The following is a 16773-nucleotide window of genomic DNA, read 5'->3' as shown; positions in this document are numbered from 1 at the left end:
CCCCAACCAGTGGTTGCTATTTCACTCTTGAAAAACAACTGCAAACTCGATGTTCTTTGACATAGTTCATGGTTCCTTGAGAAGTCATGTATTGATCAGGATTCAGAATCAGTGTTTCTCTCCAGTTACAGTCTAACGCTCAAATAAACACAGCCACAGCTCTGCACAACCCTGCGGGATGGAGCCATATTTCTGATGTGTGCATGCAGCTGAAGTGTAGCTTCATCCTGTCTGCCTTCAGTCAAACAGACACTGACACACAGACCTGCATCCCTCTATGTATCTATGGCACAGACAGCAAAGGGAGCAGAGGAGACAGATAGACAGAGACAGCTGCTCAAAGTTTGATGCGTGTCCCATGGGATTATGTGTGTATGAGTCTATACATTGCTTTATAGTATGCCTTTAACATCTCCAGTATTCTGTGAATATTCTTATTCACCTGCGTGCTTCTTTGTGTATATGCAAAACAAGCAGAATTAATGTTTTAAATAATCATTACAAGCTGCACTTTCCTTTTCTATTATACACTCTATGTCTCTTTAATGCTTTGCATCCATTAATCTAAAACCTTGGCAACCGAATGAAACAGATGTTTTGAAGGAGAACAGCTGTCAGTGAATGATTTTCATTATTTGGTTGACTGAAGAAAAAGGAGTGAATGTTTCTATACTATAAGAAATACTTTCTGTGAAGACCAGGTGCAAACATCACTGTGAGGATGATGAACACCTAAAAACCCTCACTGGACAGTTTCCCTCCTCTCACAAACTCGTAAAGAATGCAACCGGTTCATTAGCTCCTATCGATCAACCCTATTGGTAGTCTTACTCTTGGGTGTTTTGGACATAATTGTGATTGGTGGGTTGGCGGGTCCTGGTGTGCCCTGTGTTTAATGCCTTCACTTTATGAGCTATAAAACTCTGAATAGATAATCAATACAGTGTCGCCTCGGTCCAAGCAGCATGTAAGGTTGATGGAAAGTTCTTATGGCCCAGAGAATGGCCTTGAATAAATGTCCTTGCGTGGCCATGCATGCGTTTATATTTTCCAGTGGAAGCAGGGGAATTAATATGCTCAAGTATTGACATGAGGAGGATAGCCTTTTTATGTCTTCCACAGACTGCTGACTGAGCTATGAATACATCGCAGGATATTACCCTTTGACTGTTTCACCTCTGACCTCTGTCTCCTTCCCTTCCTCCTCTCCTCCTCCCCTGTCTGTCTGATTTTCAGGTAGTGCTGGTGGGTTCATCCATAAACGAGAGGGATCAGATGCTGTTTATCAGCACAGACGAAGGTTCCTCCTTCCAGCGACAGTCCATCTCCTTCACCCCGGACACTATCGTCTTCCACCCCAAGGAGGAAGACAAGCTCCTGGCCTACTGCAAGGAGGGCAGGGTGGGTATCACAGGGCTGCAGAAACATGAAAATAAATAGCTGATTCCGTAGCTGAACGAAAGAACAAGAAGACAGCAGTGATGTTACACCAGCAAGATGTCTCTGCTGTCAGTGCAGCAATGCATTAAATTTCAATTTTCACACGCACCAGCCGAACACGAACCTCAGAGAAAACTTGATGTGTGATTTATCATTCAACAATACAGCTGTAGGGCAAATCTTCTTATGCAAGTAAAATAAACAGAACAGTGGCCACATCCAAATGCACACACGGCCTTTGATATAGCATTTCATATTGAAAACATGTCGCAATGTCACTTGGCTGTCTGTAGGAAGCTCTTTGAAATATTTTGACTAGAAAGAGAAAAAGAATCTGCTGCAACAAATACACTTTGTAAGTGCACATTATTTGGAGTCAAAGTTGGACCAAGAAGTGGGTCTGTAAGCTTTGATGTTAACAATGGACAGTTTAGGTAATCATTTTTACTTTAACTTTCCTTCCTTAAAGACAGTGCAAGTGTATTTGCATAGCACATATAAACAACAAGGAAATTCAAAATGCTATATATAAGACAAGGCATAAAGACAAGATATTAAAGCAACGTAAGTCAATATACAAAAAACGATAAATAGGATTTAAAAAGAGTAAGATAAAATAGAAGATAGTTTGTTAAAACCTGTCTGATATTGGTTATTGTCTTGTCTCCATGTTATTTTAGGGATAGAAATGATGGCTAAAACTATGAAAATGAGATTCAAATTTTGATAAAAATAATAATTTAAACACTACAACTAGTTTGTAAATGTCAAGTTACATTTACCATCAACCGTTATTGGACATCCACCCTAATGTGGCAAAATTCCCCTTCAATGTTAGGCTGAATAACACGTATACTGTGAAGGAGGATTCTCAGATGCTAGTTAATTAGCTTGCATACACAATTGTATAGATAGCTGCTACACGGCTCTCCATGTCATACTGCTGAATTCCATCCAGCCCTTTCTGCCACAAAGTGGAGCTAATTGCTTCCTGAGTGCTAACATGGGAAATCCCGAGCAAACATGACGACTGAGACATCACACTGTTACTTATGTCTTGTTGCCTGAAGGCATTGAGATGATTCAGTGAGGCCTACAGCCCTGTAGAAGAAAAGCTGATCAAAGGCTATACATTTTTCACCTTTTAGGTGAGATTACACTTGTGTAAAAGGTTGACAATAATACATCATCATGTCAACATGACAGAAGATGAGACATCTGCCAGCCATTAAACTGCATTTAACTTTCCAAGTTAAATCTTAAGGCTCTTAGTTTAAAGGGATAAAATAGAAAATGTTTCTGTTCTTCTTGGGAAATACTTGATTCTTTCAAGCCGCAAGCCAAAAAAATTGACAGCCACTGCTTTAAATCACTCTTTGAGTCCAACATTTTACACCAGGGGAGGGAGGGAGGGTCAGTAGTACAGCTTATACGAAATGTCATCTTAATTTTAGGAGATGCTAACGTTAACAAGACCACCGGTGTGAAACAGAAGCAACTAATTATCTTCAGTAGTGTCTCATTTGTTTATGATAATCACACAAAGGTGGCACAATAAATCTGACAGTGAAATAAGTTGTTTGAAAAAGATGGATTGGATGAAACATGACAGTATTCTCATATTGGACTAAATACTGAAAACACAGGCTCTTACACAGACATTTCACATGTGAAGAATTCATGTTTTTGTTCCTATTAAAACGAAAGTATCAGGCATATGTTTGTAGGTTTTAGGTAAGATACAATAGTTTATTGTTAGCGTAGAAGAAAAGTTTGGTTTACTCTTTGATTCTGTTCCAGTGAGAATTTTTTAATTATTCCTTATGGGACAGCTTATTTATATCTTTAGAAATAAAAAATATGTACATAAGTAGTCTGATCTATTCCCTTATGTAATTACATTTGTATTTCTATGAGGTGTGTTATTTTTGTATAACTATCTTTCTTGTTATTCTGTTCTTTTAGAGAAAAAATAACAATGTTATCAAAATCCCCCCATTCTGTTTCTCTGTTTTTCCCTCACATGAACCATCGGATTCAGTATTTAATGTAATTACATATATCTTACTTGGACCTTGACACATCATCAGTGATGTAACCTGGGGTCATTGGGGCTTTTAACAATTGTACCCCCTCACCAAGGTGACCCAGCCAGGGCCCTTGTAACTGGATCCCCCATCCTGATCCATAGCCGTCTGAACGCCTTCTCTACAGCCTTGTTGGTGTTTTTGATGAGCTTGTGCAGCCTACCTCAATAGAGCCATATTGCGCCCACCATCCCTGCTTCTGGCCAACCAGGTCCTCATACTTGGTCCTCTCCCTCTGATAGGCCTCCTCCATCTTGTCTTCCTTGGGAACACTTAGCTCCAGCAGGACCACTTGTCTTAAAGTTTTAGACATTGGGACGATGTCTGGCCCTAGTGTGGTCGCTGCAGTGGTTTCTGGGAGCTGCTAACCAAGGTCGAGCCACCAGACAGCCTTGCTTGAGCCTGTGGTTTCCCTTGCTTTAATGATGAAATGGTGTTGGCTTGGTTGATCCCTGTGCAGATGGAATCGGCGTGACACCAGCGATAGCATCTCTCCCAGAGCCTTTGGGCAAACAGCTGAGGCTGTGTTCAAGAGATCCTCTTCTCTGACACAGGGGGCGTGCTGGAGTTTCAGCCAACTCCAATACAGGGTTGTTGGACTGAGAAGAACATTGTACACCCAAGGGATCAAAAACTTGATCCTGAGCAGCTCTGCCTTCCAGGCCTCCAGACAGTAGATTTTTTTTCCAGAGCTTGCTTCAATCTGGTCTACAAGCCCTGCTGCTGCTTTGCACAATCCTGCGGGAGAAAACTTCCTGCACTCCTACTCGCACTACTGTTGGACCAAACCACGCCTATCTTTGCCTCTGGCTTTGTCGTAGCAAGTTCTTGGAATGCTTCCTAGCTCTGCACGTCCAGCCGCCACTGGTCCAAACACTGTGCCGCAATCGTGATTCTGCCTGGCCCACTTCCTCCTGGGCCCTCCACTTCCTCACAGTCCTCACTTCAATGTCAGCCTAGGACAATGTTGTGTCAGTTGACAGACTCCACTGTATTTAAGTCTAATATAATCAATCATAAGTTTAATCAAGTCACTAATTGATCTGTGTCATTCAGCATTTTAACAACTCTGAACACAAAGACAGGTCTGCATTTAAACACGTCCACACACACACACACAGGCACGCTTCCTAATTGAAGAGTGTACTATAAAGTGGAAATGGAGCTAGAGACATAGAGGCGGGAGATTAGGTCCAATAGTTCATAAGTTTGAGTCGGCTCCAACTCCTCCTCAACTTTAATAATTTACACATAATTAAACAAGAAATTCAATTAGGTTCTAATCTGTTCCATATGGGCAGGCTGCAGATGGAAGTGAGGAATCCATTCAAACAGAACAAAAAAATCATTTAGCTAGAGGATGATGGGAGGACGCGGAGTGGCACGTGTAAATTAAGAAGGTGTGTGGGGGCAGGGATAGATTTCTATCAAGGTCAGCCGTAGCTTTTTTCTTTCTCAGCCACTATTGTGCATTGTGAATGTGCTTTAGGAATGAGAGTAAGCTCCTGATGACCCTGAATGAGAAAGGTTGTTGTGAACAGTATGTGGGCAGAATTTACTGCATCCACAACTAAACCTGGCGAGCATTAAGAACGTGTTGCACAGTTTCATAAAACTGTGTTTGTGTTTTTGGATCGTAGAGGAAGTTTGTGTGGTGAAATCCTCCTCTCTGCTTCAATGTGCTTTTCAGACATCAAGGATACCTTGTGGGTAAGAATCGATAGACTTTCATTATGGGTGCAATCAATGCCATAGAAGCTCAGGCAACGCACACACAACTGCAAAACACGCTGCTCACAAAATATTGGGCGTGCACGTACATTCACACACACAACCTGCTATGATTAATAATTAATTGAGCTTAGTTTTAAGTTGGTGAACCATGAAATTCAGTAGCTTGATGGAGTGAACTTTTTGTTTAGACTGAATAGACTCTCGATGTATCCTCCATTGTAAAGGATACAGCTGGTAATAGGGCTCAGGTTAGGCTTTATAATTTAATGCTACAAGCTTTGAGCGTATGTTTGTCTTTCTAATTGTGCTCTTTTCTTTCCGTGTCCAGCTCTTTGCTTCCGCAGACCTGGGCCGCAAGTGGACTTTGCTTCAGGAGCGGGTGACCAAGGACAGAGTCTTCTGGTCAGTTAAATTTTATTTTCTCATTATTGGATGAATGAGGACTTCAAGCTCAGTGTTCAGAGTGGCTTCTTCATTAATACATGTACATGCACAAAGCAGTAAAAAGCAACAGCACGTGTCTAATGCTAGAATGCAGTCAGGCAGGGGATTTTTTTTACTTCTTGTTACAATGTTGATACATAACAAGTAGTCATTGTTCACACAGACATATTCAGACCATAGCTTTATAAGAAATAGATGAACAGTAATTATAAGGGTACTTCAAGGACCTCTTGTGAATTAAGTGAAATAGTTATATGACATGGGAAAACTCCCTCATATTCAGTGGGTCTGTTATGCAAAAGGCCCTCATAATAAAGTACATAAAAGATGAGAAGAGAAATGCCCTCTTTCAAGATGGTAAAGGAATAGTTCAGCATTTAAAAAAATATGAAAATGATGATGGAAGCAAGGGAGAAGAAACATGGCCTGTCTCATGTGAAAAACAGTCCAACAGGACCAGTGTGTAGGATTTAATGACATCTAGTGGTGAGATTGCAGATTGCAACCAACTGAACAGCCCTTGACTTAAAGCACAAGGAGAAAACTGCAGTGGCTACGAAGTCACAAAAACACCCGAAGGTCCTATCTACAACCAGTGTTTGGTTTGACCATTCTGGGCTACTATAGAAACATGGTGATTTAAAATGGTGGGCCCACTCCGTAAAAATCAGCTCATTCTAAGGTAACAAAANNATACACGAATGAAAACATACCTATAAAAGTAATAATCAATTTCTCTGTAAATGGTACTCTAAATTTTACATGCTGGACCTTTTAAAGCTCACTAACAAAGATAAAGATAAATCTTGCTTGATTTACCAGTACATAAGTATAAAAGTTTAAATAACAATTTTGACTTAAGAGGGTATTGCCTGCTAGCTATTTCTTGGCGAACAACAGTCTTGTTGTCATAGTGATATTTGCTTGCCAATACAGACCAAAGAAACCAAAACCAAGTACTGGACAGGTGGATGATATGTTATATGTCTAGAAATAATTCCAGCAAACATTCATGGTGCCCATGGTGACGCCAACTGACTTTAATGATCACCTGACTTTTCTGGTAGCGCCACCATTTTGAGTGAAATGTCTCAACAACTGTTGGATGGATTGCCATGAAATGTGTTTCAGACATTTAGGGTGAATTGTAGCAACCTTGATGATCCCTGTTGTTCCATATTTCATTAGTACAATGACAATAGAAATAAATAAAACAAAATATTGATGAAGTCGTTTGTACAATTGAATCAATCCAACACTGTTTCAGTTTTAATTCACATCATAAATGGTCACATCATATTGTATAATGTGAGACAAATGTTTGCACTGTGATTTTAAGAATTAACGTTACAAAGGAGGCTGACGCAAAGGATTGATGGCTGCTGTAATCTGATATAAACCGGCAGAATAGAGCTGTAACAGAGCACTCTGATGTGTTTAAGGTGCGTGTGGCTATTCTGTAGCATCCTGGTGTTATTTGCAGGTGATTTAATGAAGGTGAAGACAGTGTACAGTAGTGTACAGTAGCAGCACATCTCCAATCAGAAGCTGCAGATTTGTCAGCATATGTGTCCTGATGCCTTCAGAGGGTTGAAGGGATTTAATGAACTGAAGGGGAAGCTTTTCATACAGATACTGGAGGAGTCACTCATTAATTCATAGATGAATGCAGTATATTCAAGGCTAATTTTAGGTCAGGAAAATACCAAACTGTCAGAGCAATGATTGCATTGTTGTTCTGCTTCGAAAATATGGCTCTTAGACTTGTTTTACTCTTCAGTCGTGTGAATTATGCAAGCAAGTTATACTTGTTTGTATAAATTTAGAGTTGTTGGTTGGCATATTTTTGAGCTTTGGAGAAAGCTAGGCCAGCTATTTCCCCCTGCACAGTGGTATCAACTCACTCTTAGAGGGAACAAATAAACATATTTCCAAAAATGTTTAACTGTTTTTAGGAATGCATCACTATTAATGTGATTTTTACCAAAGAGTAATCTAACAGTAACATAGAGTAAAACAGACGGACCATTTACTGATTTAAACTCTCAATTGTCTGTGTTGTTGCATGGTAATATGCTTATACAATCATATTTATTTATTGTTGGATTCATTAGCTTTCAAAAACAAAATCCAGGTACTATATTTCAATCAAGCTTTGATAAACATAAATTGATCTCCTGCAGAGTTAATAGGTTTACTTTTTGACTAAATCCTGATTCCATTTTGCTATAATTTACTCAGTATTGCCCAAACAGTAAAATTTTATCCATCTAGCAGTTATATCCCAGATACTAATAAATCAGTTTTATGTTTACCATAATGCAGAGAACTTCAGTTCCAGTTTTACTTAAATTAGAAATTTGAATTGAACGTCAGCCGTAAGCGCTGGAGTTTATGCAGCAGAACCTTTTTATTGATGGATCTCTTGATAGTTTAGTGATTCCGGTGGCAGAAAAAGTATCCACAGCAGGCGGAGGTATATGGCATTCTGAACATGTAATATTTCACAGCTTGAGAGCTATATCTTCCAGTGCTCCCCCTCCTCATCCTCACCTTCATCTTATCTTGCATCATGTATCCCTCCCACTTTATCTCCTTTCCTACATCTACTGATTTCTCCTCAACTTTGTTTCTTCTTCCTCCTCCCTGTCCAATCTGTTATTGTAAGATGATGCATTCAGATGTGCTGCATTCAAATACAACTGACTGCACTCTCTCTCTTCTTTTGAAGGTCAGTAAGTATTGCAAGCTCTCATTAGTTTGTTTCCTCTCGCTACCGATAGCAAATGAGCTGGTTCACACGCTCAGACACCTCTGATTTATACCACCAACTTGAACGCACAAATCATCCACACACTGCACTGTAAAAAATGAGAAGGTGGGGGAGCGATAGAGGGAGAGAAACGGCACTAGGTGCTACTTCAGACTAAAGTTACATACCCCAGCTATGACTCGGCATTTGAATGTGCAACCTAGACCTTGACCAAGAGAATCAGAAGTAGTGTAAATGTGCAGTAATGTGACATATTCCTGGGTGAAACAGAATAAGTGGGAACGTTTTTGTAACTAGAAGGATTTCAATCAAAGATGGACATTTGGAGTGATTGGATCACTCAGAAGTGGGAGTGGCTTATCGAATACAGCTTGATACAGAGCTGTATGATGGTTTGCCTGATCTGACCCGTGTTGTTAGATCAGGAGCAGGAGGAATTAGACTTCAACCACATGGTTAGAAAATAAAGTTTTTGCCAGCTGAAATCCAAACATTCACTGCCTATATTGCTCTGCTACCCACAAGCTAACGGTCAAGTGTGTTTTTATATGTTGGCTGGCAACCAAAATCACATTTGATCCATCAAAAAGTTTTACAGGGAGGGAAAAGAGAGCATTTTGTATATTTAAAAAAATCTAAAATTATTCTTTTGGTTTTTTTTACACATTTAGGGGGAAACAGGAGATAAATTAAAGTTGAAAATTTTGCAAAAATTTTGCATGTCTGAAAGAGTTGTCTGCCCAGCACATTGGTTTAGACTCGCTGGCTATAGCACAGCTTGCTACAGTCGGTGAGCGCAAAGTTTATTTGTTTTTCTCTGTGCAGGCACAATTTCTCAAAACTGGTAACCCTACTATGACAACAAGACTTCAGGAAGTTGTGCACGATCACATTATCTTTTGGTTATTCACCAAGAATTACTTCTAGCATAGTTACTTCTATGTAATCCCCCCTATGTACAGGGTTAAAGGGGAACCCCACCAGTTGTACACATCACAGCCTTTTGTGGCCACAGAGGGAGCTGTGTGGAATCTCAAATTGCCTCGAGTGAAATCATTCGAAGTTGGTCTTTAGCCTATTCCTCATCTCTGCTTGAGGGTAGCAACTCGAAGATGCTTCAGCCAATGGCATAAAACATCCGTGTCCCTGACCAGACTGTTGGCATTATGGGTAATGTAGGCCCCAGGTTTTGTTAAGGAAGAAAAATGTGTGGAATAAATACGATGATATCCGTTTATGCTGCATTTAATTTAACTGGATGTGCACATAGACAACTGTTGGCTATAATAACATGTTAGTTACAACAACTTAATGAGATGATAATGATGACATGAAGTCAACTTTATTGCATAGAGCAAGCTATACCTTTAAGATTCACTCACATTTTACTTTTCACATCTAGATTCTGTTATATCCTAAGTCTTAATAAAACTTAGATTCTTTATATGGTCTGGCTAAAGCTGTAGCTAGGAAGTTGGAGATAAAATTGCTATTGTACAGTGCACATTTAATACGTGGCACTTAACCAAAATTTAAATAGAAATTTAACCATGTATTGCGAAATTTAACCATGTATTGCAGATTTTTACCTCAGGTAAAATTGCCCGCAGCAGACGCACACTCCTGTATTCAGGTTTGCACATACTGTAAGGTTACAACCTGCTCTTTCTGTAAAAAAGTGTAGATGTGTGGACATGCCTGTGCATACATGTGCTGTAAATGTGTGTGGTTAGAGTGTAGACAGAGGTAGCTAGTTGCTGGCTCTGGTCTTAGCCCTGCTTGTGTCCTAACAGTCATAAAAGCAACAAGAGAACAGGAGTCTGGCAGCCAGCTCACATAAATCACATTAAAAACATCACATTAAAACCAATCTGCTGCTGGGGTGGTCTGGCCCAATGCGTTCCTGTGGACCTTGTTTTTTTGTGATCCTGGGCTATAAAGTTTGTGTTTGTCATCCTGGATGAAAAGAAACAGCAGTTTTTGAAATTGAACTGGCATCTCACAAGATGACAACTGACAACAAAAGCAAACATTTGAAGATAGACGATAAAAATGGAACGCTGTGAAAAGCATGCGGATAAAAGCGAATAATCGAATGGCGGAGAAACCAGAGCTGGGATGAAACTGAACTCCAGCCCAGGGAGGATGTTTGTGCAGCATGTTGCACTTCCTCCTCCTTCTCTTCTAAATCAATTCTTATTTTCTTTGTGTATCAACCTACTTATCTTTCCATCAGTCATGTCTATCGTTCATTTAATTTCCCCTGCTTCCTATTTCAGCCCCCTCAGTCTGTCTGCTTTAACTTCCATGACCAAAGGAGAAGAAATCCCACACACTCAGACTGTGATGAAGGTCTAACTGGACCAAAGCATTAGTGGAATGAATAAGTGATGTCTTGCCAGTGCAGAGTTTGCCTTCACCCTCCATCTTTTTTGCATTTGCATTTCAAGCATGCAGCTGACACTTTTATCTAGAGTAACCTGCACTGAGTGCAAACGCAAGACGTTCGAAGTCTCGGTCAAGGACACTTTAGCAGGACACATGTTGAAGAGTTCTTTTCCAATCCTTTTCTTACTCCTCCTCCTTCCTCCATCAATCAAATCCCCGGTTTTTGACTAGACTCTTGTGGTGTCCTCTTGTGGTTGTACAAACAAAATATCCAAACACCACTCAGATTGCCCTTCCCAAGCAAGTGGCCTGAGCTCCTCCATATCATATTTGTAGAGGAACTAACCCCTTGCTTCACTGATCACAAAAACTGTCTCACCAAACTTCTTGCAGAGATGGCCAAATCTGACAAAACTTGAAACTGATTGCAGTAACTCTCAGTGCTTCCAGACGAATATCCTGAGTTAGGAAGAAAGATTTACTCCTGTCAAGAACATGAGTTTCTGGTCCTTTTCTTGACTTTTTTTAACACTTTGTACTAAATTGTGTGCTTTATCCCCTATTGCTCTTGGCTGACAGCTATAGGCAATAGTCACTTTAAAGAAGTTATGGCTGTTGGCCAAAAATTGTGTATAAACTCTGAAAAAACAGCATGTGCCAGGTGTATGTCAAGATGTTTCTACGGCACTTTTTCAGTATTTCATTTTTGATAATACTTTTGAATGCTGGACTTTTACCTGTATAACAGTTTTCCTTTATTTTATTACTGCTTTTACGCAACCCTACAGTATGTCCAGAAAAGAAACTTGACATTGCACAGTGACAGTACTTTTTTAATGTCCAATACCAATTATTTATTTATTCTTTGTTATTTAATCCTCACTTTCTACGTTATGTGTGCATGGCAACTGCCTAATGGTAAGTTTAGGGTTAGGCAGCTAAGGGAAAATTACAGTTAATTGGTTAATTGCAGGTGTGTGACAGAACATGAAAGTTAGATACACTTCACCCATCCACCACCTCGACTCCTCACCCTTACTTTTCACCTCTCTACATAAGGGATACACTGCTTCCTGTATTGGCACTGAGCCCTGACATTGGACAATATGGATGTAATTCCTAAGAATACTTGGTTGCTGTCCCTTTTGTAAGAAGTGGTTCTTCCACCAGTAATGAGTACACAGCTGAAATCCTCGATATGGTAGAAAAGGGTTTCATTGACCAATTGGGGGAATCTGTTTAATTCTTGCTGGTTTTCTCTGACACTGAACATGAGAGCTGTAAAATGCTAATATAAAGTAGATCACCCACATTTTTACAGGTATCACTACATGTGATAGGAACTTAACTAGTAAACACTTCCAGTATACTATTAATACTTGAATGCAGGCCTGTTATATTGAGACCTGAGATTAGTCAATTAACGGATTAGTTGATCAACAGAAAAATAATCAACTGTTTTGCAGTTTTTTTTTTTTTTAAAGAAGTTGCTTTTTCAACCATTGATGGCTAGACTATCATCAGCTGCTCCAAAATGGGAGCTGTAAAATGTAATATAAGCTGTAAGGTAGCTTGACTTTATATTACTTTGATGCAGAACTGACTAAAGTCCATATGTATTGCTTGACTTTCTTAATTTTAATAGACCAGTAGGCAGACTGCTCATAAAGATCACTTAAGAAGACTGAATTATCCTCCATGAGCAGCAGATCCTGTAGCACTTCCTGTGATCCATCTTCTCTCCTTCATTTCTTCCTTCCATCCATGGCCTCCATGGCCTGCTAATTGCTCGTAAAGTTTCTTTATAGGCAAAGTAACGAGGTTTTAAATCTCCGCTCTATCTTTACAGGGCTGGGGAAATTTCACAGACTGCACTACGCAGTCCTAATCAGATGAACTGCTTAGTTTACTGCTCACTGAAGGGCACACATAGTGAGGGTACTGTAATGTCAGTGTGCCTCTAAGAAGGAAAGGGGTATACAATTTTGGAGGTTTTAAGGATGTTAGGCAAGGCTGAGTACATCTGAGTACACTTTCCAGGAAGAGCTGAGCTATGCATATTTACTGAGATATCTGTGTAATCAAAGGGGACCAAAGGATATGTTATGTATGCTGTGATGTAACTGTACTGCACTGTATATTTTAGCCTAAAAAATATCTGCCACCCGGCCTGCTTATTCTTTTTTTAATTTTGCTTAGCTACATAAAGGGCGCATTTCTTCCTGCTTGCACTGAATGTTCATCAGTGAAGATGTTGTATTTTGACTGTGCGTACGCACACACCTTATTTAAATGGTAAATTGACCTGTTTCACATGTCTGTCACCCTTTCACACACATTCACTCAGTGAACTAACTCATTCATACACATTCCACATTTGGGGTTCAGTATCTTGCTCAATGATACAGGAGCCGGGGATTGAACCAACAACCTTCCGATTAGGGGACAACCCGCTCTGTCTCTGCACAACAGCCGCCCGTGACGTCAGCTAAGTCTGTGAAGGTTTAGTGCATATGCTCTTAGTGTAGGGATTGGGTCAATGAGGGATGCATGTTAGGAAAATAAATAGGAAAATATTCTGACCCGTGAACCGATGGCGGCTGTGGTTGCAGAGGCAGAGCGGTGTTGTCCCCTAATCGGAAGTGTGGTTCGAATCCCCGGCTCCTGGTATCATTGAGCAACGATACTGAACCGCCAAATGGTGGAATGTGTATGAATGAGTTAGTTCACTGGGATGTGGAATGGGGGTTAAGGGCTGACAACATGTGAAACAGGCAATTTACCATTTAAATAAGTGTGCGTACGCCACAGTCAAAATACAAACATCTTACTGATGAACATTCAGTGCAAGCAGGAAGAAAGCGCCCTTATATGTAGCTAAAGCAAAATTAAGAAAAAGAATAAAGCAGGCCGGGTGGCAGATATTTTTTAGCTAAAATATAAGTGGCTATACAGTTACATCACAGCATACATAACATATCCTTGGTCCCGCTTTGATTACACAGATATCTCAGTAAATAGTGCAGTAAGCTCAGCTCTTCCTGGAAAGTTACTCAGATGTACTCAGCCTTGCCCGTAACATCCTTTGCTCCTTAAAAAACGCTCCAATGAATGTGGTGGCGCTAAGCCCCTTTCGCTTGCTTAGAAGGCACACTGAGGCCATTACAGTGACCCGTCACGTATGGGGGGTTGTGCCCTTCAGGTGAGCAGTAAAAGAACTAAGGCAGTCATCTGATTTCTGAGGGACCTCGATAGTGCGAGTGCCTGTGAACGAATTTCCCACCCGTAGAAATGAGAGCGGATGATTTAAAAACCTCCGTTTACTCTTGCCCGTATAACCGAACTTTACGAGCAGATTAGCAGGGCCACAGGGAGCCACTGGATGGAAAGGAGGAGGAAATGAAGGAGAGAAGATGGGGGAGCACAGGAAGTCGTGACAGTGATCTGGCTGCTCATGGGGAGGGAATAACTTCAGGTCGTTCTTAAGTGATCTTTTATTGAGCAGGTCTGCCTACTGGTCTATTAAAATTAAGAAGAGTCAACAAGGTTAAAGTATGGACTTTGAGTCGAGTTGCTGCATCAAGAGCTGAGTATAAAGTCCAAGCTACCTTACAGTGGGCGTTATATTAGCATTTTACCAGCTCCCATTTCCTGGAGCAGCTGATGATTAGTCTAGCCAGGCCAATGGTTGAAAAAGCAATCTTCTTTAAAAAAAAAAAAAACTGCAAAGACAGTTGATTAGTTTTTCTGTTGATCAAACCTAATCCGTTAAGTTGGACTAATCTTCAGGTCTCAATATAACAGCTTGCAAATTCAAGCTTAACTTGAATTAGTATACTGGAAGTGGTTTACTAGTTAAGTTCCTATCACATGTAGCTGATACCTGTAAAAAGGTGGGTGGATCTACTGTATATTAGCAATTTTACAGCTCCTCATGTCAGTGGTCAGAGAAAAGCCAGCAAAGAATCGTAAACAGATTTCCCCCCAATTGTCAAGTTGTAAACCTTTTCTACCATATCGAGGATTTCAGCTGTGTACGCCATTACTGGTGGAAAGATGAACCACTTCTTACAGAAAGGGGACAGCAACCAATAATCTCTTTTAGGAGTAATTAACATCGCGAGAGCGCGAAATGTCAGTGTTTGGTCCTCAGGTGGTCCCCCCCCAATACCAGGAAGCAGTGTATCCCTAGATAGAGAGGCTGAAAAGTAACGGGTGACGGAGTCGGGAGGGTGGGTGGATGGGTGAAGTGGTTCTAACGTTTCAAGTTCTGGTTGCACACACCTGCGAATTAACCGAATTAACTGTAATGTTTGCCCTTAGCCTGCCTAACCCTAAAACTTACCATTAGCAGTTGCCATGGCACACATAACGTAGGAAAAGTGAGGGATTTAAAAAACAAAGAATAACACTAAATAATTTGGTATGGACATTAAAAAAGTAGCCTTCAACTGTGCAATGTCAAGTTTCTTTTCTGGACCATCTACTGTAAGGGTTGCGTAAAAGCGAGGTAAAAAATAAGAGGAAAACTGCTGTCATACAGGTAAAAGTCCAGCATTCAAAAGTATTATCAAAATAATGAAATACTGAAAAAGGTGCCGTTAGAAAACATCTTTGACATACACCTGGGCACCATGCTGTTTTTGTCAGCAGTTTATAGCGAGCAATTTTTGTCCAACCAGCCGATAACTTCTTTAAAGTGACTATCCCTATAGCTGTCAGCCAAGAGCAATATTGGGGGATAAACAGCACACGGAATTAGTACACAAGGTGTTAAAAAAAGTCAAAAAAGGACCAGAAACTCAGTTTTCTCCCTGACAGAGTAAAGTCTTCCTCTTCCTAACTCAGCGGATATTCGTCTGGAAGACCTGAGAGTTACCCTGCAAGGTCAGGTTTGAAGTTTGGTCAGATTTGCCAAGTCTCTGCAAGAAGTTTGGTAGACAGTTTTGGACAGTGAAGCAAGGGGTTAGTCCTCTACAAGATGACTGATGATGGAGGAGCCAGCATCTTGCTGGAAGGCACGATCGAGGTGGTGTTTGGATTATTTGTTTGTTACAAACCAGCAAGAGGACACCACAAAGAAGTGGCTAGGCAAAAACCGCGGTGATGATTGATGGAGGAAGGAGGAGGAGTAAGAAAAGGATTGGAAAAAGAATGTCTCTCAACAATTGGTGTCGGGCTGGCTAAATGTGTCCCTGACCGAACTGCGAAACGCTTGCGTTGCACTCATGCAGGTTGACTCGTTAGATAAACGGTCAGCCTGCGCCATCGCTGTGTGAAAGCAAATGCAGAAAAAAGGATGGAGGGAGAGCCAGAACGTCTGCAGCCAAGACAGCACGATTCGAGGTTCCACTAAATGCTTGGTCAGTTGAGACCGTCAGTGCAAGTCTGAGTGTGTGTGCGGAGGTGTCTTCTCCTTGTGCATGGAAGTTAAAGCAGACAGGACCGGAGGCGTGAAATAGGGAAGCAGGTTGGGAAATTAAAATGAGACGGATAGACACTGACTGATGGAAAGATAGAGTAGGTGGATACACCAAAGAAACATAAGAATTGATTTAGAGAAGCGAGAAGGAGGAGGAAGGTTCAGACATGGCTGCACCAAAACACTCCTCCCTCTGGGCTTGGGAGTTCAGTTCATCCCAGCTCTGGTTTCTCCGCCAGTCTCGATTATTCGGCTTTTTATCCGGATGCTTTTCACAGCGGTTCCACTTTATCGTCGTATCTTCAAAATGTTTGCTTTTGTTGTCAGTCTGTCATCTTTGGTGAGATGCCAGGTTCAATTTCAAAAAAACTGCTGTTTCTTTTGCATCCAGGAATGACAAACACAAACTTTATAGCCCAGAGTCACAAAAAACAAGGTCCACAGGAACGCGGCATTGGGCCAGACCACCCCAGTCAGCAGAGTTG

General features: G+C 40.8%; 1 protein-coding gene across 1 annotated transcript in view; it reads left to right on the top strand.

The window, feature by feature from the left end:
• sorcs2 (sortilin-related VPS10 domain containing receptor 2) overlaps window positions 1–16773 on the top strand; it is a gene marked incomplete in the record, with an annotated part of 290079 nt that overhangs the window by 218376 nt on the left and 54930 nt on the right. Inside the window, 2 exon segments of the mRNA XM_035675658.1 lie at window positions 1237–1401; window positions 5590–5663. Of these exon segments, the coding sequence (XP_035531551.1) occupies window positions 1237–1401; window positions 5590–5663 (239 nt within the window).

Source organism: Morone saxatilis, unplaced genomic scaffold (assembly GCF_004916995.1).
Source record: "Morone saxatilis isolate NCDOM2014 unplaced genomic scaffold, NCSU_SB_2.0 Contig4, whole genome shotgun sequence".
Taxonomy (NCBI): Eukaryota; Metazoa; Chordata; class Actinopteri; family Moronidae; genus Morone; species Morone saxatilis.
Note: the sequence above shows the minus strand (reverse complement) of the source record. Positions and strands in the feature narration are given on the sequence as shown.